The 22025-nt window shown below is 41.0% G+C and overlaps 1 protein-coding gene across 1 annotated transcript; it reads right to left on the reverse strand.

Annotated features, from left to right (window-relative positions):
* Positions 1–19229: 19229 nt before the first annotated feature.
* Positions 19230–20186, reverse strand: LOC101028598 (melanoma-associated antigen 4-like). Its single transcript, XM_003943405.4, has one exon. It carries the CDS (start codon positions 20184–20186, stop codon positions 19230–19232), a length of 957 nt encoding a protein of 318 aa, XP_003943454.3.
* Positions 20187–22025: the final 1839 nt, after the last annotated feature.

A 22025-nucleotide genomic window follows, 5' to 3' on the forward strand; every position in this document is an offset into this window, starting at 1 on the left:
TTGCCATCTATCTGGGTATCCCTTAGCCCAGTCAAGTTGACACATACAATTAACCATCACAATCTGTTGGTAATTTGTAAGTACATTGACTATTCCTCTGAGTGTGAAGGCCCTTGATCAGAGAAATGATCTAATCTGACTTAGTTTTAAAAAGAATCACTCAAGCTACACCATTAAAATTAGTCTGTGATATTATAAAACTACGGCAAGAGTCTATGTGAGCATGATGGTTGAGACCAGGGTTAAATAGAAAAATAATGGTAATATTGTAAGGGTTTAGTGACTAATATTCCTGTATGAAGTGGATAAAATTCTTTCAAGTGAGACTTTTCTCTCCCTCCAGTGAATAATTTAAATTCTCAGTTTTTGTACAAAGGAGCACACCTGGAGTTCCAAGTCCGAAAGAGAATCCAAGGGGTCCTGTACCTCTTGATTTATGCATTAGAAAACATAAAATCTAATAATGGATACTGAAACTGATGTTTGCTTTATCCCTTGGGGCACATTCAATCTAGTACAACTTACACACTCTTAGTTTGAGCTCAATAACCATGTGGCATGTTTAACTCTTTGATAAATGCAGTTTTGCCTGGGCCCCAGTGAAGCTAATAGGGATCTGGTAAGGTCAAACAAATAAAATTCTCAGACAGATAATTCCCACTAGAGTAAATATAAGCTCATGAGGGAAAATGTAGCACTATGACTTCTCCAAGATCAAATATACATGTTTCAAGTAAAAGATTTGAAATTGGGGGGAGAAAATTCATAAAAGGTACAAAAAGTGTGGTCTGAAGCACATGATAGTCCCATATTGCATTTCAAAAAAGTTGGAATCAGTCCGGCAAGGACCCCAGCACAGTGGTAATAATACAGTAGATGCTTCATTAGCCAAAAGGATGGACTTCTAAAAGTTTTATGAGCTTGTCTAAAAGTAAAATGAGTGCCTCAAAATTAGATATCCAGTGTAGTATCTATTTCAAATCTGCTTTATATTTTAATAACTCAATAATAGCAGCCTATATGGAGGTCAGTTTGGTGTTTCTTATTTTTATCACCAAGTCTGACTGACAAAAAGGGAAATACTAGCAGCCATTCATGTGGTAGTCAAAATTTAAATACAGTCTGTTAGGGGCAATGCAGTATTAATGCCTTGCCAGGAAATATTGGCCCTTCATGAGAAAAGCAATTATGTTCTATTTTTATATTTAGATTAGATCCCAGTCCAAGAGAAAGTAAGAAAAGAGGCAAACACTTTAGGTAGTAGCCAATAGAAATTAAAAATGATACAAACAAATGGAAAAACATTCACTGCTCACAGATAGAAAGAATCAATATTGTTAAAATGGTCATATTGCCCAAAGCAATTTACAGATTCCATGTTACTCTTATCAAACTATGAAACTCTTCACAGAATTAGAAAAAAAATTCTTTTAAAATTCATATGGGACCAAAAAATGAGCTCAAATAACCAAGGCAATCCTCAACAAAAAGAACAAAGCTGAGCACGTCATATTACTTGACTTCAAAATATGCTAGCCTATAGTAACCAAAACAGTATGGTGCTGGTACAAAAACAGAAACGTAAAACAATGGAACAGAAGATAGAACTCAGAAATAATGCCACATACCTACAACCATCTGATCTTTAACAAAGATGACAAAAACAAGCAATTGGGAAAGGAATTCCTATTCAATAAAATGGTACTAGGATAACCGGATAGCCATATACAGAAGATTGAAATTTGACCCCTTCATGACACCATATACAAAAATCAATTCAAGATGGATTAAAGACTTCAGTGTAAAACCTAAAACTATAAAATCCCTGGAAAATAACCTGGAAAATCAGCATAGGAATGGGCAAAGACTTCATGACGAAGACACTAAAAGCAATTGCAACCAAAATTAACAAGTTGAACCTAACTAAACTAAGCTGCTTCTACACAGCAAATGAAACTATCAACACAGTAAACAGACAACCTACAGAATAGGAGAAAATATTTGTAAAATATGCATCCAACAAAGTTCTAAAATCCAGAATCTATAAGGAACTTAAACAAATGTATAAGCAAAAGTCAAACAGCCCCATTAAAAAGTGAATAAAGGGCATTAACAGTTTTCAAAAGAAGACATACACGCAGCCAACAAGAATATGAAAAAATGTTCAACATCATACATCATTAGAGAAATGCAAATCAAAACTACAGTGAGATACCTTCTCACACCAGTCAGAATGGTTAATTAAAACTAAAAAAATAACAGATGCTGCCAAGGTTTCAGGGGAAAGGAAACTCTTATATGCTGTCAGTGGGAATGTAAATTAGTCAAGCGGCTCTAGAAAGCAGTTTGGCAGTTTCTGAAATAACTTGAAGCAGAATTATCATTCAACATGGCAATCTCATTGTTGGATATGTATCTAAAGGAACAGAAATTATTCTGTCATAAAGACACATGTACATGCATGTTCATAGAAGCACTATTCACAATAGGAAAGATATGGAATGAACCTAAATGTCTATCAATAGTACACTAGATAAAGAAAATGTGGTAAGTATATACCATGGAATACTATGTACCTCTAAAAAAGGAGGATATCCTGTCCTTTGCAGTTACATGGATGCAGCTAGGGGCATTATCCTAAGTAATACAGGAACAGAAAACCAAATACTGCACATTCTCACTTGTAAGTGGAAACTAAACATGGATTATATATGGACTCAAAGAAGAGAACAACAGATACCAGGACCTACTTGAGGGTGAAAGGTGGGAGGAGGGTGAGGATGGAAAAACTACCTATATTCTGGGTGACAAAATAATATGTACACTAAATTCCTGTGACATGTAATTTACTTATATAACAAACCTGCATGTGTATCCCTGAATCTAAAATAAAAGTTAAAGAGAAAAGTTCATAGAAGGAGGAGCTTTCATGCACATAACTTTTGGGAAAGTCTGGGTAAAGAGTTTTGGCAGTAGGACTCTGTAGAATTTTGCTAATTAAAAACTGAAGAGGAGAAATCTTCTTCCTGCATGACAGTATGAGGAATTCTGTTGACCCACTGCCTAGTGAAACTACTAAAAACTATTTAAAAACAACCGTTTAAGGCCGGGCGCGGTGGCTCAAGCCTGTAATCCCAGCACTTTGGGAGGCTGAGGCGGGTGGATCACAAGGTCGAGAGATCGAGACCAACCTGGTCGACATGGTGAAACCCCGTCTCTACTAAAAATATACAAAAAATTAGCTGGGCATGGTGGCACGTGCCTGTAATCCCAGCTACTCAGGAGGCTGAGGCAGGAGAATTGCCTGAACCCGGGAGGCGGAGGTTGCGGTGAGCCGAGATCGTGCCATTGCACTCCAGCCTGGGTAACAAGAGCAAAAAAACTCCGTCTCAAAAAAAAAAAAAAAAAAAAAAAAAACAACCGTTTAAAGCCTCTATAAATGGCCATAAGGTTGGGCAGCAAGTGAATAAATACCTATTAAAATAATCTACAAATATTCCATAGATTATCATCAGGTATTAGTTTCCTATGAGTTCTTTAACAAGCTACCACCACCGTGGTACCTTAAAAGCAAGTTATTCTCTCACAGTTCTGGAGGTTAGAAGTCTGAAATCAGTATCACTGGGCCAAAATCTAGCAGGGTTGTGCTCTCTCCAGAAGCTGTTCTTTGCCTCTTCCAGCTGGCAACCAGCATTTCTAGGCTTGTAGATATATCACTCCAATCTTTGCCTCTGTGATCACATTGCTTTTTTCTCTTTTGTCTGTGTCAAGTCTCTTTCTGCCACTCTCTCATACAGACCTATGTAACAGATTGTCGTATAAGGTAATATTAACAGGTTAGAGGGATTAGGAGGTAGATAACTTTTGGGGAGGCTATTACTCAGCCTACCATCCTTCAAAAAAGAAATAATTAGATTGACAGCTGAATTCTCAATAGAAACTATAGAAGGCACAATACAACAGTACGATGTGTTCAAAGAACAGAAAAAAAAAAATATGGCTGCTGCTTTAGAATTCTATACCCAGAAAAAAAAATACTTCAATAATGAAGGTGAGTAATATTATATTGCACATGTGTATGTGTGCATATCACCTTTTCTTTATCTATCCATTTGTTGATGGACACCTAAGTTGTTTCCATATCTTGGCTACCACAGTATAATGCTGCGATGAACATAGAGCATTTTTTCTTTTCATCTTTCTGCCATGGGAAGACACAACAAGAAGTGCTTTACTAGATGTTGGGCTCCTCAGTCTTGGACTTTACAGCCTTCAGAACTGTGATCCAATAATTTCTGTTCATTATAAAGTACCCAGTCTGTGGTACTCTGTTACAGCAGCAAAGACAGAGTAGGGCAGTATGTTCTCCAATCATAATGAAATCAAACTAAATAATATAACAAAAGAAAGATCTGTAAAGTCCTCAAATATTTGCAAATTATATAACACATTTTTACAACCCATGTTTCAGAAGAAGCAATTCAGGGAAATTAGAAAGTATTTTCAAATTAAATTAAAATTATAACATAAGAATCTGTGAGATTCAGCCAAAGCCATACTTAAAGGGAACTTTATATTATAACATATTCATATTAAAAAGAAAGACAGGGTTCTAAGCAATAATCTAAGCTTTCTCCCTTAAGAAACTATAAAAAGAAAAGTAAAACAAATCTAAGGCAAGGAGAGAGATGGGGATAATATGGATAAGAGTAGAAACTAATAAAACTAAAATCGGAAAAGCAATGACTAATATCAATAAAACCAAAATCTGGTTTCTTTGAAAAGACCAGAGAAGCTGAAATACTGAATGTCTGAATGATAAATATTTAAAACAGGATTGCCGAGAAGCCATGGCTAAAGAGCACAGCTAAAAGTCTAGGGAACTGTACATATAAAGTGAGGGATACAAGAGTTTTAAGAAAGGGCAAAAATGACAGAACATGTAGTATAACCATAAAATTAATAAATCTGTTATTATGTAGTAGTAATGTTTAATCATTTAACAGTGTGGAGTAGCCCACAAATCATTTAAATATACAACAAAAGCACATAAAGTAAACAAGGTGAGAACATGGAAAAATAAGAAACCATTATTATATTGCAAGGGGAAAGATGCTGGCTGAATATAAAATGATGTTGGTAAGAAAAAGTTTTGGCAAAGATACTAGTATTTAATCCTTTCATTTTTTTTTTTTTGAGAATGTGAACCCATATTTTAAAAGAAGAAAAAATAAAAATACTATGAGATTATCCCATTGCAAAGAAATAAATTATGTATATATATATATATATATATATATATATATATATATATATATTTTATATCTGAAAATCTATAGACATACATTTGGATCAAAATAATTTGTTAAAATTCAGAGATTTATGAGTTTTAGAAAAAAAGCTGTGGAACAAATAATAAAAGAAGTACTCACAGGAAGAAAAACGATGTGTATTTCTTCTAAAAGGGAAAAAAAATGAACAAACAAGATGGTGGCAAGAAAATTCTGAGGCACGAAAGCAATACAGAATCATATCAATGTGAGAGACCACTAGTGGTGTGGTTAGGACAGTGTGGGCATGAAAACATTAAAATGGAGAAACTGTGACTACAGAAAATAAATATGTGAGATGAGCACATAACACCTCCAGTATAGAAGAAATATTAATAAAATCATAAATTACAGTTCTGTTTACATGGTACTGATTTTGTGAAAGACACTCATATGTTAACTGAAGACGCTGTGATGTACAATTATCTGGGAAGAAAATCGTTGATCATTACTATTAAAATCTTGCATTATTCTTATGAAAATAAAGGAATGTTTAAAGAAAAGTACATTTTCAGACATTGCTTGGAATTAATGACAGAAATGACTGAAGCACTTTTTTAAAAACATAATTTGTTTATTTTGAGCTTAGGGAAGAAACATAAATGACATTCATAGTAATGAATATAACCGTAATAATTCCTTTTGCCAAGATTCCCTATACACAGTCCTTTATATAGATATTTGATTCAACCATATCATGTAGAATATAGTTTAAATATAAATATGATTTTCCTTTAAAAATGTGCTAATACTTTTTCTAGAGGGACAATTTTAAAAACAAGGTAGATTCTTATCTCTGTAGCATTGTATTTGAAAGTGTGAAAGAAACTGGGTGACAACATATAGCCTACTAATTGTGTTTCAAAGTATTTGTTTCTTTCTGGTTACAAAAATGGTAAGCACTTCAGAGGCTGAACAGAAGAATCAAGCAAGAGTTGATAAATACTGGAAACAAGCCAACTAAAGAATATATGTTATTTTTGATAGTCTAAATCACATTTTAAAATATTTATAATATTTTATAATTATCAAGGTAATTCATGTGTTTCAGATGTGTTGGAATATATTGAAAGCATAGATAAGAAAATAAATAAATCAATTACATCTTCCCTAGCAAGAGAACATTGTTGCTATTTTGCTATATATCCTCCCAGTTCCATGTAAGTCTGTAAGAACACATATGGGTGCTCCATAGTCTTCCAATACTGCTTTGTAATTTAAGTAAGTGTGAAATGTTGGCATTTCTGTCATGCATAGATAGGTTTTAAATTTGGAGTATAGAGCTTCTGCTTCTGGCCAAGATGAAATAATAAGGACCAAAATTATACATATGCCTACAACAGCTAGAACCCAGACAAAATATATGAAACAACACTTTTCAATTTATTGAACATAGGCAACAAAGGACAGTGATTTCCAATACATGAAAAACAAAAAAGGAAAGTCCTACAGTCGTCCCCAGTTCATTGCCTGAAGAGAGGTGGCAAGTGGTAGTGCACAAAGCAGGAGCCTGATTGTATCCTTGGGCTGAAGATCTGGAGTGGGCAGCCCAGAAAGGCCAAATTGGCTAGAACTTGCAATGCAAAAATATTAGAAAAGAGAAATGTACACAGGGAGATCTTCTGAACTCACAGAAAGCTGGGCATAATTCCCATTCCCAACAGGTAAAGTGCAGAACCTCAGAATTGATAGGGCATTGGTTAGAATACTCAAAATGATTTTGTCTTAGTAATGAAGAAATACTGACCATAGACTAAATACTGCTTTGATCTCACATAACAAAATTAAAGCATGACTCAAAAGAATCATATTATTTCCAAGAAACTTAACTATGGCCCAGAACAAATCTCAAGAATATGAATTCATAGACATACCAAAATACCCATCACACATCAAGGTAAAATTCACAATGTCCAGAATCCAATCAAAATTTCCAGGCATTCATAAAAAAAGGACTGTACAATGAATGATAGCAAAAAAAAAAAAAAATCAATTAATAACACTAACATACAAATGAGACAGGTAACATAGATAAGGACAATAAAAACACTTATTAAAACCGAATTACATATGTTCAAGAAAAAAGACAAAAAATTAAACAGGTAAAATAGAGATATAGACAATATTTTTAAAACTCTACATCATCCTTGATATATTAACACTATAATGTCTGGGTTGAAAAAATATAACTGTGGATTAATAGGAGATGAATCATAAAAGAAGAAAAGATTAGTGAACTTGAAGATATAGTGATAGAAACTCTCTAGAATGTAAACAGAAAAAACAAAAAACAAAAAACCACTGGAAATAATGAGTAGACCATCAGTGAGCTATGAGGCAACTTAAAATGACCTAATGTAGATGCATTTGGAGACGTCATAAAAGAGAGGAAATATGGAGGATGAAAATCATTTGAAGAAACACTGAATGTAAATTATCCACATTTGATGAAAACTGCAAATCTACAGATCCAAGAAACTAAAAGAATTCCAATAACAGGAAATATGAAGAAAACTGTACAGTACCTCCTAATAAAAATCACTTAAAACCAGTGATAAAGGGAAAATCTTAAAAGTAAAAAGGAGCAAAAAGGTATTTACCTACATAGGGATGAAGTTAAAGACAACAGCATATTTCTTGTCAGAAACAATGAAAACCAGAGAAGAGCAAAACAATGTTGTTTAAGCACTAAAATAAAAATAGTCAACCTAAAATTAATAATGTCTGACATTCACTGGCATCCCAGTGAAAATATGTTTCAAATCAAAGGTGAAATAAAGTATTTTTCAGAATCAATCACCAACAGAAGCACAATACAGGAAATGTTAAAGGAAGTCGTCCAGGCAGGCAGAAAATGATACTGTTAGAAATCTGGACAAACACAAAGGAATGAAAAGCATCAGAAATTGTAACTTCACAGATAATATAATTTCTCTATTATGTAAATGTCTTTAGAATGACTGTTTAAAGCAAAAAAAAAGTGCTGTATTGTGAAGTATATAACATTTTTAGGAATAAAAGGTGTCTCAACAATAGATGAAAAGCTAAGAGGGGAGAAATGGAAGTAAATTGTTGTTTTCATGTGTTTGACTCTTCTGAATTCCAGTGGTCAGCTCGCTCCCTTTTTGTACCCAAGGCCTTGGAACAGTAACCAGGTGGGCCTACATATGTCAGGCATTTAAGTACCACTTGTCATTTAAAGTGTGAACACAGTATGACTGGAGGGGATCTGTGAACTCCACACCCAAATTACTCTTCTCTGTTAAATAAGAAACTCATAGGAATCACTTTACCTTGTGTTCTTAAAGGGAATTAAGTTATACAACTTTAACAGACTTTAGTTGAGATTAGGCAATCTGAAAATCAGTAAAGGGGGTTTTGTGTTATGTGCTGTGCTGAGGGAGCAGAGACAACATACGTAAGTAAAATTTACCAAGCTCTCTACTCTCCTTCAGGATGGTTGAATGTGATCTAAGAATACTTTCAAAATAAAGTGAAAATGACCATCATGTTATTTGGTGCAGCACTAAGACTCCCTTTCCCGGAGAGTTTGAAGCAGGGCTAGGAATAAAGGTGAAGACAGGGATTGGAGTCAAGAGGAAGGAAGAGCCTATGCAAATTCCAAAGAAGAATGGTGCATTGGAGGGAAGGGAGTGAGTCCCATGCTGAAAATAAAAAATACACTAGTGAGCAGGAGGACAATGTGTATCTATGTGGTTAGGTCAGAGGATGGGGTGGGGGCACACAATGAGGAGCTTGGGAAACCAGAAATGAAATTGTAGCATATCCAGAGAACTGAGAGTTTGGGAGGTCACAAGTTTTTGGCAGTGCCTAGGAACGAAGTTGAGATTCTGTGCAATAGACAGAATGGCATCCACATAGATAGATGCCTGTGCGAGGGCATGAGAAAATCCATGTTTGGGAAGGGCCTTTTGCACAGAACTTCCCTAGTAGTGCTCAGGGGTGTCAGGACTCTGAAGGAAGAAAAGATGCTGGGTGGACAGGACTACGGGATTACAGTCCTCATTTCATCCACATTGCTTGGTCTTCCCCATGTTCACGGACTGAAGTTCTGTGGAAGGCTTCTGTTGAAATAATATTTTCCACATCTAAAATTTTGACAACCACGTTCTACTAACTGGATACAAAATACATCATGAAGTACTGACCCCCAGGTACTTGGACTCCAGATTGTTTCTTGCCCCTTGTTCTGTTTGTTATGATGCTCTTTATTTAGTTACGGTAGAGCTACCAGCTGCCAAAAACAGGACACTGCGTTAGAGGAGATAACTGTCTGGGAAGTTATACACTTAATCTCGGACAACAGATGCCAAGAGCACTTAAAATAACATGATGCAGCAGATCCGACATTGAAAATGGATGATATATAAATATGGCCAGGCACAGTGGCTCATGCCTAAAATCCAAGCACTTTGGGAGATCAAAGTGGGCAGATCACCTGAGTTTGGGAGTTTGAGACCAGCCTGACCAACATGATGAAACCCCGTCTCTACTAAAAATACAGAAATTAGCCGGGTGTGGTGGCACATGCCTGTAGTCCCAGCTACTCAGGAGTCTGAGGCATGAGATTCTCTTGAACCCAGGAGGAGGAGGTTGCAGTGAGCTGAGATCACACCATTGCACTCCAGCTGGGGCAACAGAAACTGTCAGAAAAAGAAAGAAAGAAAGAAAGAAAGAAAGAAAGAAAGAAAGAAAGAAAGAAAGAAAGAAAGAAAGAAAGAGAAAGAAAGAAAATAGTGATAAATCTATATACAACATGAGATAGCTGAAATATATATGCAACTAAATATAGTCATACAAATGTATATATGCATATGTATTTGTTTATACAAATGTACATGTTTATATACATATATACATATACACACATGTACACATGAAGATATACATATATTTGTATATATAAACAAATATATATATACACAAATGTATACACATATATCTAGAAAACATTCTCTATTTGGATTTCTGGAAATGTTTGCTCTCCCTTTCAAGCCTCCTATACACTTTTATCCTTTATTAAGCCTTGTGTAACTTTGGTTACCATATAAATGTGTTTGCAAGAAACGGAATGGCATCATGTAGCATGTAGGCCAGTATCTACACAATAATCACTTGATTTTACCTAAGCCTATGGCCTCAAATTACCTCTCATGATGCAGCCAACCTAATATCCAGTCTTGGCCCCCAACCAGATAGACAGACTCCCCTTTTCCTACTGCCTACTCCACAGTACCACTTGGACACACTACAGCACCTCTCTGACTACATAGTGCACATGGACCTCATCTTCTACACTCTTCCTCAGCAAATGAATACCAACTCTTCCTCCTTCACTCTCACATTCAACTAAAGGAACAGCATCACCTAATCACAACCTCAGAAGTTAGATCAATAGCAATTCTCTCCATCAGCTCATAGTCCCTCACTTTCTAAAACACTCACATGTCTTTCCACCTCACCATCTTCTCCACACCCCACACAGAATGAATTAAGGGGCTTACCACTTTCGTTTGTTTTGTTGACCTGGTGTTTCCTCAGCATGTGTTCAATATGTGTTTGCTGGAAGAAGAAATGAATTAATGAATGAAATTACCAGGCATGGGAAATAACTGGTTTAAATTTTAGAGCCTGCCCCCACCTGGGCCTCCTGCCTCCATGAAGAAACCTACACTTCCCTCACCCGTGATCACTTGAGTTCACAATTTCCCTGGAAACTACCACTGAGAGGGTCACTGTGGATGCCTCCTACCCAAGCCCAAACACCATCATGGAGATGAGGATGCTCCCAACAGGACGGTGCATGATGCTTCCTGCATTGGACTGTGCACATCCCTGTCAGTTTAACAAGGGAAAGTGCCATCTCTACTGGGTTTCCATGCAACCTGCCCATCCAACCTGTCCACAGCTTGGGCCAGCCCTCAATGCTAGGCAGTGTCTGGTGGCAATATAGGCCAGTGATCACAGCTTCAGGACACCTGCCCCCTTGTGGTCCAAGAGCTCAGAAAATACAGGATACCATTTGAGACATGGTCACCACCTGGATCATTTTTATTGTGTATCCACACACTGCACTTCATGTGCAGAGTCTGAGCTGATTAGTCCCAGGGCACTCTTCCTCCAGTTTCCCCTCCATGCAGCCACACTGCCGTATTCCACTGCTCATTGGCAAGAGGCTGTCGCTCATCAGTCACCAACCCATTCCCATAGGCCAGCCTCTGTGGAGGGTCCCCAAGGGATAAAACGCCAGCCTCTAGCAGACATGAAGACAGCTCCCAGATCTGGAATGCTGGAGATGTTGCACAGGACTGCTGGAATGGTCAAGAGAGGCAGCTTGCCCAGAAAGATGAAGGAAGCCAGCCATATTCTTCCTGAAAGAGGAAAGGAAATTCTGAGGGAGGGTGTGGTGTTCTGTATGCCGCTGATACATTCAGTCAACAGGCCTGCACATTCAGATCACAGGACCCAGTCCAATTGGTGATGATGGTGCCAGATCTCCCAAACCTATTACTGCTTACTGTCCTGTTCTCCCTCCTCCCTTCTCCCTTCTTTTCCTCAGGTCCCTGATCCCACTGGGCTGAACTCTGGATTCAGAGTGCTGAGTGCCAGCTTGCCTGGGGCTCTGTGGTCTTGATTTCACATGTGGTCTCTCTGATAGACTCTGGCAATTGCTCTCCCCTGAATCCTCCCACTGCACCTCATGGGCTGAGGGTGTCCTCTCTGCTCCACTTCCTTGGCTACTGTTGAGTCTGACCAAATTTTTCTCAAAGCAGTGTAGAAATGTCCTGTCCACTTTTCAGAATTTTAAGTAATCTGTGATATTTCTTAGAACGTGAATTGGTATAGCATTTTTTGTAATGAAATTTAAAAATATTTATAAAGTGTTACATGATTTACAACCTTTTCATTTTAACCCAATGTCCATGTTAATACACTTCTTATAAGAAAACGTTCATGTTTGTCCAGTAATTCATATTTAAAGATGTTGAGTTTCTTCAGTTCATCATGCAGCAAATGGTAAACAATGTATGTGTTTATTAGGAAGAAAGAGTTTTATTAATTATGGTGCATGCCTACTTTAAAATTATAGAAAGTAGTTTCGGAGAGAGATCCAAGATGGCTGATTAGCAGCAGCTCAGGATTACAGCTCCCAGTGAAGGCACAGGGAGTGAGTGGACGCCAGACTTCCAGATGAATTTTTCTTGCCCATGGACCAGGAGATTCCCAATGGAAAAGCCCCACGTGTCACCAACGCGACTCTTTTGGCCGGCACAGCTGTTTTGACTGTCCCGGCGCTGCAGTTGTCAGTGCAGAGTATGCGGGACTGGGTGCCCTTTTAGTTGGCATTTGGAGCTCCAGGGAGGCAGAGTCGCCCATTCAGCTGATTGAAAAGGGTACTGAAGTGGGGAGCCAGACCAGAAGATTCCCGGGCAGAAAAGTGCCATGAATCTCAGCACCACTGTTTCAGCCAGCATGGTAGCCACATGGGAAATAGCATAGATCCTGGTGCCTTTTTGGGCGACTAGGACACCTGGGAGAGAATCGACCGTTCAATTAGGAAAAGAAAAAAAGGGGGCTCTGAGGTGGGGAGCCAGGTGATCAGGCTCAGCTGGTCCCACCCCACAAAAAACCAGCAATTGGAAACGCTGATGGTTGAGAGTTTCACAGCAAGCACAGCTGAACTCGGGAAGGTCCAGCTCTGTGGGGGAGGTGCATCTGCCAAAGGAAAACAAAGAAACAGAAATAACGTCATCACCAACAAACTGGACATCCACTCAGAGACCCAGTCTGAAAGTCAGCAATTACAAAGATGACAGGTGCATAAATCCACAAAGATGGGAAGAAACCAGCGCAAAAAGGCTGAAAACATCCGAAAGCAGAATTCCTCTCCTCCTTCAGGGGATCACAGCTCCTCATCAGTAAGGGAATAAGGCCTGATGGAGAATGAGTGTGATGAATTGTCAGAATCAGGCTTCAGAAGGTGGATAATAAGAAACTTCTGTGAGCTAAAAGAACCTGTTCTAACCCAATGCAAAGAAACTAAGAACCTTGAAAAAAGGTTTGACGAAATGCTAATGAGAATAGACAATTTAGAGAGGCATATAAGTGAATTAATGGAGCTGAAAAACACAATAGGAGAACTTCGCGAAGTATGCACAAGTTTTAACAGTCGAATTGGCCAAGCAGAAGAAAGGATATAAGAGGTCGAAGACCAACTCAATGAAATAAAATGAGAAGACAAGATTAGAGAAAAAAAAGGTAAAAAGGAATGAGCAAAGTCTCCAAGAAATGTGGGACTATGTGAAAAGACCTAATCTACGTTTGATACATGTACCTGAATGTGATGAAGAGAATGCATCCAAGCTGGAAAATATTCCTCAGGATATTATTCAGGAAAACTTCCCCAACCTAGCAAGGCAGGACAATATTCAACGCCAAGTAATATAGAGAACACCACAAAGATATTCCTCAAGAAGAGCAACCCCAAGGCACGTAATCGTCAGATTCACCAGGGTTGAAATGAAGGAGAAAATGCTAAGGGCAGCCAGAGAGAAAGGTCAGGTTACCCACAAAGGGAAGCCTATCAGACTCACAGCAGATCTCTCAGCAGAAACCCTACAAGCCAGAAGAGAGTGGGGGCCAATATTCAACATCCTTAAAGGAAAGAACTTTCAACCCAGAATTACATAACCAGCCAAACTAAGCTTCATAAGTGAAGGAAAAAATAAAATATTTTGTGAACAAGCAAGTACTCAAAGATTTCATCACCACCAGGCCTGTGTAGAGCTTCTGAAAGAAGCACTACACATAGAAAGGAACAACCAATATCAGTCATTCCAAAAATATACCAAAAGGTAAAGAGCATCAACATAATAAAGAGTCTACATCAACTAATGGGCAAAACAGCCAGCTAGCATTAATGGCAGTATTAAACTCACATATAATAATATTAATCCTAAATTTAAATCGACTAAATGCCCCAATCAAAAGACACAGACTGGCAAATTGGATAAAAAGCCAAAGCCCATTGGTATGCTACATCCAGACCCATCTCATATGCAAGGATACACAAAGACTCAAAACAAAGGGATAGAGGAAGATTTACCAACCAAATGGAGAGCAAATAAATAAATAAATAAATAAATAAATAGCAGGAGTTGCAATTCTCACCTCTGATAAAATAGACTTTAAAGCAACAAAGATCAAAAGAGGCAAAGAAGGACATTACATAATAGTAAAAGGATCAATGCAACAAGAAGAGCTAACGATCCTAAATATATACACACCCAATACAGGAGCACCCAGATGCATAAGGCAAGTTCTTAATGACTTCTAAAGAGACTCAGACTCCCACACAATAATAGTGGGAGACTTTAAAATCACATTGTCAATATTAGACAGATCAATGAGACAGAAAATTAACAAGGATATCCAGGACTTGAACTCAGACCTGGAACAAGTAAACTTAATAAACATTTACAGAACTCTCCACCCCAAATCCACAAAACAAACATTCTTCTCAGTACCACATCACACCTACTCTAAAAGTGACTATACAATTGGAAGTAAATCACTCCTCAGTAACTGCATAACATTTCACAGGTTTAAATGAAATATTGGTTGGCTGCTTGTTTGTTATTTTCCTCCTTTATTCCTTCCTGTCTCCATTGTTAAGCACAATTATTGGCATAAAAGAGGTTTTCAATACCCATTTTTAGACTGCATTCTAGCCTGGGCAATAAAGCAAAACTCCCATTCTCTCTCCCTCTTTTTCTCCCTCTTTCTTTCTCTCTTTCATTCTTTTTTTTTTCTTTCTTTCTCTGTTTGTTTCTTTCTTTTTTTTCTTTCTTTTCCTTTCTTTCTTTCTTTCTTTTTTCCCTAGGGGAAAAAAAAGTAGTTTCAAAAGAGTTGTATATATGTACTGTTTTGGGAATAGCTCATATCCATTTTATGAAGTGACAAAACACTAGTGGCAGATCAATATCCACATCATTATTCGCTTATATTAAATAAAAGTAATATATTGTTACGGTTTATGTGTCAATGAAGAGCCTAGAGTCAGCTTTAAAATAATACACACTAGATAGTTAATTGTGGGGACCTCTGAGGAAGGGGCGAAACCATGGAGGAGCTTTGCAAATATTAAAATTGTAAATTATCTATATTTTTATAATGTTTGCAATAAAAATATACAAATTGCTACCTTTTAAATAAGAAAAATATTTACACCTAACAACAGAAATAGCAGCTGTGTCAGTTACAGTAACTGCTAGCTGATGCAACAGACAAACCCTGAAATTTGAATGGCTTGACACAACAGAAGTTTATTTTATGCACACCTAAGTTCTGATGCGGTTTGGCAGAGGCTCTCCATCCCCACATGACCCGGGGATCCGTGTTACTTCCACCTTGTGGTTCCATCATTTCAAGCTGAAGCTGCCATTTTTGCCATTTAAAGGAGGGAGAAAGCATGGAAATGGCACATGGGCTCTCACATGCCTGGATGTGGCATACAATGTTTCTGTTCATGTTTCAGCCGTAAGGTATTCTCACTTTTCTCCTCCTAACTGCAAGCAAACTGTGCTGTTCCTATGTGTCAAGGAAGGAGAGGAAGACAAGGTGTGGGTGAGTACTATAGTCTCCCCCATAAACTGTTACATAGTAAGTGCTCAATAAAAAGCTATAATTTTGTGTTACACAACCCACCTCATTTTTAGGAGGAGTTTCTGAGAAGGCCAGATTTGCCTTGAAGTTCTCCAGCTTGTTTTCTTTGAAGTTATCCAGCTTATTCGAGTGCCTAATAATATGTGACTGATGCTTTCAAATGTAGGATCACAACTGTCCCAGAATCTTGAAAGTCGCAGCAGGAAGGCTTCCCTTTGCAATACCCTTTACATTTTTAACTTTCATTTTAGGTTTCGGGGGGCATGTGAAGGTTTGTTACATAGATAAACAAGTGTCACAGGAGTATGTTGTACATATTATTTCATCATCCAGGTATTAATCCCAGTACCCAATAGTTACCTTTTCTGATCCTCTCCATCCTGCTACTCTCCCAGTCTCAAGTAGACTTCAGTGTCTGTTATTTCCTTCTTTGTGTTTCTAAGTTCTTCTCATTTAGCTCCCTCTAAGTAGGCTGAAAATACTCTCTTCCATTTGATTCCACCACATGCCTAAACTCCTGTCAGGTGCCTCTAGGCACACTGAGAGCCAGTATTTTCCCATGGGGCAGCTAAGCAGATAAGAGGCAGTAGAAGGCTGTTTAATTATTCCTTTTTCATCAGAGCTGACATGTATTCCAAGGAATCATTTTTCACCTCCTGGGATACTTCAGGGATTTAGGAATTCAGCCTCAGTAAGTAGATGTTTGTTCCACTGGGGTTTCCAAAATTTTCCCTATCTAATACTCATGAGGGAGGCTTTAGTTTTAAACATTTCACCTGTGTATGTGTTCGGAGGTGAAATCCAAATAACACACCCTGTTAAAGTCCAATTTAAAGTTTCAAGGTGGTTCCAAACCCCTTCTAACTTCAGGGTGACATGCCAAAAACTGATGGATAATATGGCAAATCAGACTCTACTCAACCCATTTGGAAAACACTTGGAGACTGTGTTGAAGATAACCAGAGTGGTATACAGTTGTCTAAAAGTCACTGTCCCCGTGTGAAATTTTATGTCAAAAAGATTGTTGATATCATACGACTTCCTAGGTGAGAGATGGGACAGCCAGAGGACTTTTGAAAGAAGGAATGCTTCCTGTCAGGTGAGCAGGTAATTCTGGGCTGTTCTGTGGTGACCAGTAACAAGCTGATCAGCAGGTAAGATTCCAGAGTGAGACAGGACACATGGAAGTGATCAGGGGAAATGCACTGTAGTTCCAGAAAGTGCTGGGACTGAACAGAAATGCCCACCTCTGGGCAGACCCAGCTCTCAAGGAACACAATGCAAAACAGGCCCAAATGGTGTTTGATTCTCATTGCCACCTTCTCCAAGCCTGCTTTTAGTAAGAAAGACCTTGAAGTCTTTCTTTTTGTCACCTGAGACATGGTACAGTGCTGAGCAGAGAAGTGAAGTACAAGTCAGGAGGTCGGCCTGAGTGTGGTGGAAATGGGAACAGCATGGGCTTTCAAGGAATTCAGAACAGGGGTCTGGTTCCAGCCCTGTTCCTTACTAGCCACATAATCCTGGGAATACTCAGGAAATACCATTATTATGTCCCAATTCACAAGCCCTGTGAGCCTTGAATTCTTCATCTGTAAGCAGATGTGATAAGCCCTGTGTAGCAGGACTGCTGGAGTGTGTGTAATGTAGGTGAAGCACCTGGCTCAGGGCCTGGAATTAAATTAGAAGTTTAAGGAATGGCAGATGGCTGTTATTTCTAATATTATTTGACCCCAGACCTTAGCATTCTGAGATTTTGTTGTTGTTGTTCTCTAGGGCTTATCAGAGAATATACAGCTAAATAGGGCACAGAATGATAAACCAAAAAAGGAAGTCTCATCCATAAAATTCAGTAAGAAATGCCTCACAGAGAATATGCTTCAAAATTTAGGTGTGTGGGAGGTTTCCCCAGCCAGATGCAGCTCAAAGTTCCTAGAATTTGAGTCAAAGACCAACTCCTTCCCTTGCTCCTAGCTGCTTTTCCATCCATGCCACTATTTTCGTTCATTCTGTTACCACCCAAAATCTAGCCCATGCTTAAAACTGGTCAAATTGCACTTGAGATAACCTAATTAGAACACCTTTGTAATATTTCTGGTTCTCCCAGCCAGGTGAAAAAGCACCTGGCCAGTGGTTTCTGGGTCTCCCTTCTGGGGAAACACACCCTTATCTCACAGAAAACCCATGCAAATAATGGGTATCCATCACCTAGCTCATGCATTGTGTTCAGCAACACTGGGACCAAAGTGCAAGACACCTTCCACTCATGCCCCATGTAGAGGCTCCTCTCTGTTCATCCACCGTCAAAAAGGAACTGCTCAGAGCAGTTTTCTAAACCAGGCTTTTGTCTCACCCTCTTGAGAATCTGGCTCTGGACCCACCAAGCTTCATTAGAATCAATTCCCTCAAAAGAAAATGTTGTTTCCCAAAACCCAAAAGGCCCCACACAGGGCATTTACACTCCATCACTCTCACCTGGAGCCCCACACTCACACCCCTCTCTTACTTTTCCTCTACATCTTAGAGGACTTTATCACCACCTTGATTATGTGACTTCAGCTCCTAGACTCTACCACCCTATGGGTAGGGTGAGTCTGGCTTACCTTAGCATCCCCACTACCAATGCAGGACCTTCCACAGAGCAGATACTCAGTGCATAGAGAAGAAATGAGCCAGTGAAGAGGGAGAATTGTTTATTCAGATTTAAATTCTGCTACATTCACAAAGAAGCTAAAGGCAATCCAGGTATGCATATATATTTTTTTGAATTTTCCAGAATACACTGAGGTATAAGGCAAGAATTAAGTATCTTTTAATTTCTTTCTCTCACGTAATTTACTGTGAATTCGGTCACATTTTTAACACTTACTCCACTGCTGTTACTATGTCTCAATTCACAAAATAGAATGGATTTCCCAAGCTGAATAGAAAACAAGACTTTTACTCCTTAACTACATAAACAGCAATACAGTTGACTACTATTTATAAACTTGTATGCTGAAGTTCAACCATCCATTAAAGGGACATTTGAACAATTCTAAAAGAAACAGAGATACATCTTCAAGTCACTGAAGGAAATAGAAACCCACTACCAAGAGCGCTGACTACTCAGAAGAATGGGCCTCAGGGCACAAGGGGCAGGGGAAGCTGCTGGACAGGGCCCTGGAAGGTGAACTGGCCCAGGCCCCTTCCCCTGGCCCTGGCTGCAACTCATCCTCAGACTCCCTCTTCCTCCTCTCTGAAAGCTGCATCACGCAGGGATGGGTAGGGAATGCGAACTCTCGCATTGACCTGGACAACATGCTCCAGGACCCTCACGTAGCTGGTTTCGGCAAAGGCCCTTGGGCCCCACAGGAACTCATAGCGTGCAGGATCACTGCCGGGCACCTGCCGGTACTCCAGGTAGTTTTCCTGCACCCAGTCTTGGGTGAGCAGCTTCCTGGGCTCCCCATAGATATGGTGCTCCTTCCCATCATACACCTCCATCACACTCAGCTCCTCCCAGATTTCCTCCTCAGGGGCGCTGTCGCCCTCCATTGCGATCGTGCCCAGCACGAGTATCAGGAGGCCTGTCTTGGGCAAGATCTGATTACCACCCCCGAGGCCATCGTAGGAGAGGCCCAGGCAGGTGACAAGGATATAGGACTGGTCGGTGGGATCCAATTCCTTCACATCGATGCCAAAGATCATCTTCAGGGACTCGGAGGCTTTGCCGAAGATGACAGGAAAGTATTGCTGGTAACGTCTGATTACCTTCTCCACCATTTCTGCCTTTGTGACCGGCTCCTTGGCTCGATACTTGAGGAGCAGAAAATGAGCCAACTCATCCACCTTCTTACCGAGTGCCTCTCGGAACGCAGCCTCTGGGTCAGGAGAGGTGCTTGGCCCCTCCTCTTCTCGGCTGGTGCTGCTGGAACCCTCACTGGGTTGCCTCGAGCGAGTGAAGTTGACGGTGGTGGGAAAAGCGGAGGCTCCCTGAGCACTCTGGGGATGAGCCGGTGACCCGGTAGCAGGCACCTCCCCCAGCGTGACTGGGACCAGAGGAGAGGAGGAGGCGGTAGCCTCCAGCTCCTCAGTAGCGGGAGCCTGCGCACCCACCAGGCACGGGGCCTCTTCTTGGGCCTCAAGATCTTCATCGGGCTTGCCGCGCTGACTCTTCGGCACAAGGGACATGACGACTCTGCTCAGGGCAGCAGGCGGGAGTGTGGGCAGGAGCTGGGCAATGGAGACCCACAGGCCTGGGGAGAGAGGAACCGTGTCAGAAGCCTCAGCTGAGAACCGAACCCTGGAGACTCTGACAAAGGCTTACTTACAGATCTTCTCCTTGATGCGTCCCTGTGCCTCCAAGGAATCCGGTCCTCCTGGTTGGCCTGTCCCCTGAGAACCTGAAGGAGGAAATGAGAGGGCGCCTCAGGGTACAGCCAGCCAGCAGAGATCAATGCTACAGGACTGAATGTAGGGAGAGTGAAAAACCAGACTCTGGAGTCCCATGTGTCCCGGGGCAGGTGGGACCCTTGGTGTGCATTCAGGGGAAACATCTGCTGCTGGCATTGCCTGTGCATCCTCTGCTCTGTGACGTGAGGACAGTGCCACAGACCAAGGCCTCACTGCCTGGTTCCTGGAGCTCCTGGAAGAGGAATCCACACACCCTCAGGGTGCAGACCGCGAGCACAGCCCTGGCCCCTCACTGCTATCCACCACTGGACTCTGTGACATCCCTATTTTCATGGGGTAGATGGTCCCCTCTGTACTCACGCAGGGGCCTCACATTTTTCTGGCAGGGCCTGAATCCCACCCTTTTGCTGCTCAGAGAAATGCAGACCAAGATCTCACATCCCTGATAGGGGGCAGGAGGACAGCAGGGGACCCACGTCTGGCCACACGTGCCTAGGTCCACCCAGGAAGAACAGCCAGAGGTATTACAATTCATTGGTATTGATGCGTCCTGGGCGAGGAGCCTGCTTGGTCCTCACCTTGACCCCTGGCAGGGCCTGAGGCCCTCCCTCTACCTACTGACCTGAGTGCAGCCCCCTCAGACCAGGGACTCCCGTCCCTGACATCAGTGATCCCACAGTAAGTGAGTGACCTCAGGAGACAGCCCTGCCCATGCTCTCTGGGGTGACAGCAGGGGCAGGGCAGACTTCTGTGTGGTCCCTGTCAGCGTTCTGGCCCTGGAGCATCCTCAATCGTCCCTCAAGCCCGTTACCTGGACCCTTGGTGGATCCTGGGATCCCTCTGTCTTTCAACCAGATAGGGTCCCCTGTGTTTACCTGAGTCACCCTCTGAGAATAAGGTCCTCATCTCCCTGAGATCTGGAAACAGGAGTGAGATGGAGCCACACCCTGTCACCCCTTCGTGAGGGGTCCAGGGCTGACCCCTTTGGTTCTGGGGAGAGGATTCCAAGAGCCTTGTCTGGGTTACTCGTCTTTAGTCCTGACGGGGCCTTCACTTCCTCAACCCCCAATTCCCTGAAATGAGTAGACATCCCCCCTTTTAACGGAGACCCCATTTCCCTGAGGGCTCCCCAACTTCCTGCCTGCGGCACAAGTGAGACTGGAACTCCTCCCTCTCTTGACCTGAGGCCCCACTTCTCAGACCACAGCCCTGTCCTCTCTGTCACCTCAAAGGTACAGGACGTATGGGCCACATGTGGCCACCGGGCCCTGGATCTCCCGGGGTGGAGATTCCCCACTGATCTGGATTCCAAGGTCACCTGAGTCCTCCCTCCTCTTCCTCCTCGTGATCCTGGCAGGGTTGGGTCCCACCCCTATGGTGATCTGAGTCCCCATCACTGTGATTCTTGAGGCCGAAAGAGGCAGCCTCAGTCCCAGACAGGGGTGCGGTGGGTCTCCTGTCCTGGGGTGCTGGGTCCCCCGAGGCCTCCCTCATCTCCCAGCAGGGCCCTCCCTCTGCTCCGCTGAGGCCCTGTTCAAGCCCCTTCCCTCCCCAAGCCCCTTCCCTCCATCAGCCCCGGATATGGACGTCAAGATCCGAGTGCCTGGCCACCATTCC

This window comes from Saimiri boliviensis, chromosome X (assembly GCF_048565385.1).
Source record: "Saimiri boliviensis isolate mSaiBol1 chromosome X, mSaiBol1.pri, whole genome shotgun sequence".
Lineage (NCBI taxonomy): Eukaryota > Metazoa > Chordata > Mammalia > Primates > Cebidae > Saimiri > Saimiri boliviensis.

Bases quoted from the DNA above. Each gene is read 5' to 3' on its own strand.
- LOC101028598 (XM_003943405.4), bottom strand. From the start codon at position 20,186: ATGTCCCTTGTGCCGAAGAGTCAGCGCGGCAAGCCCGATGAAGATCTT.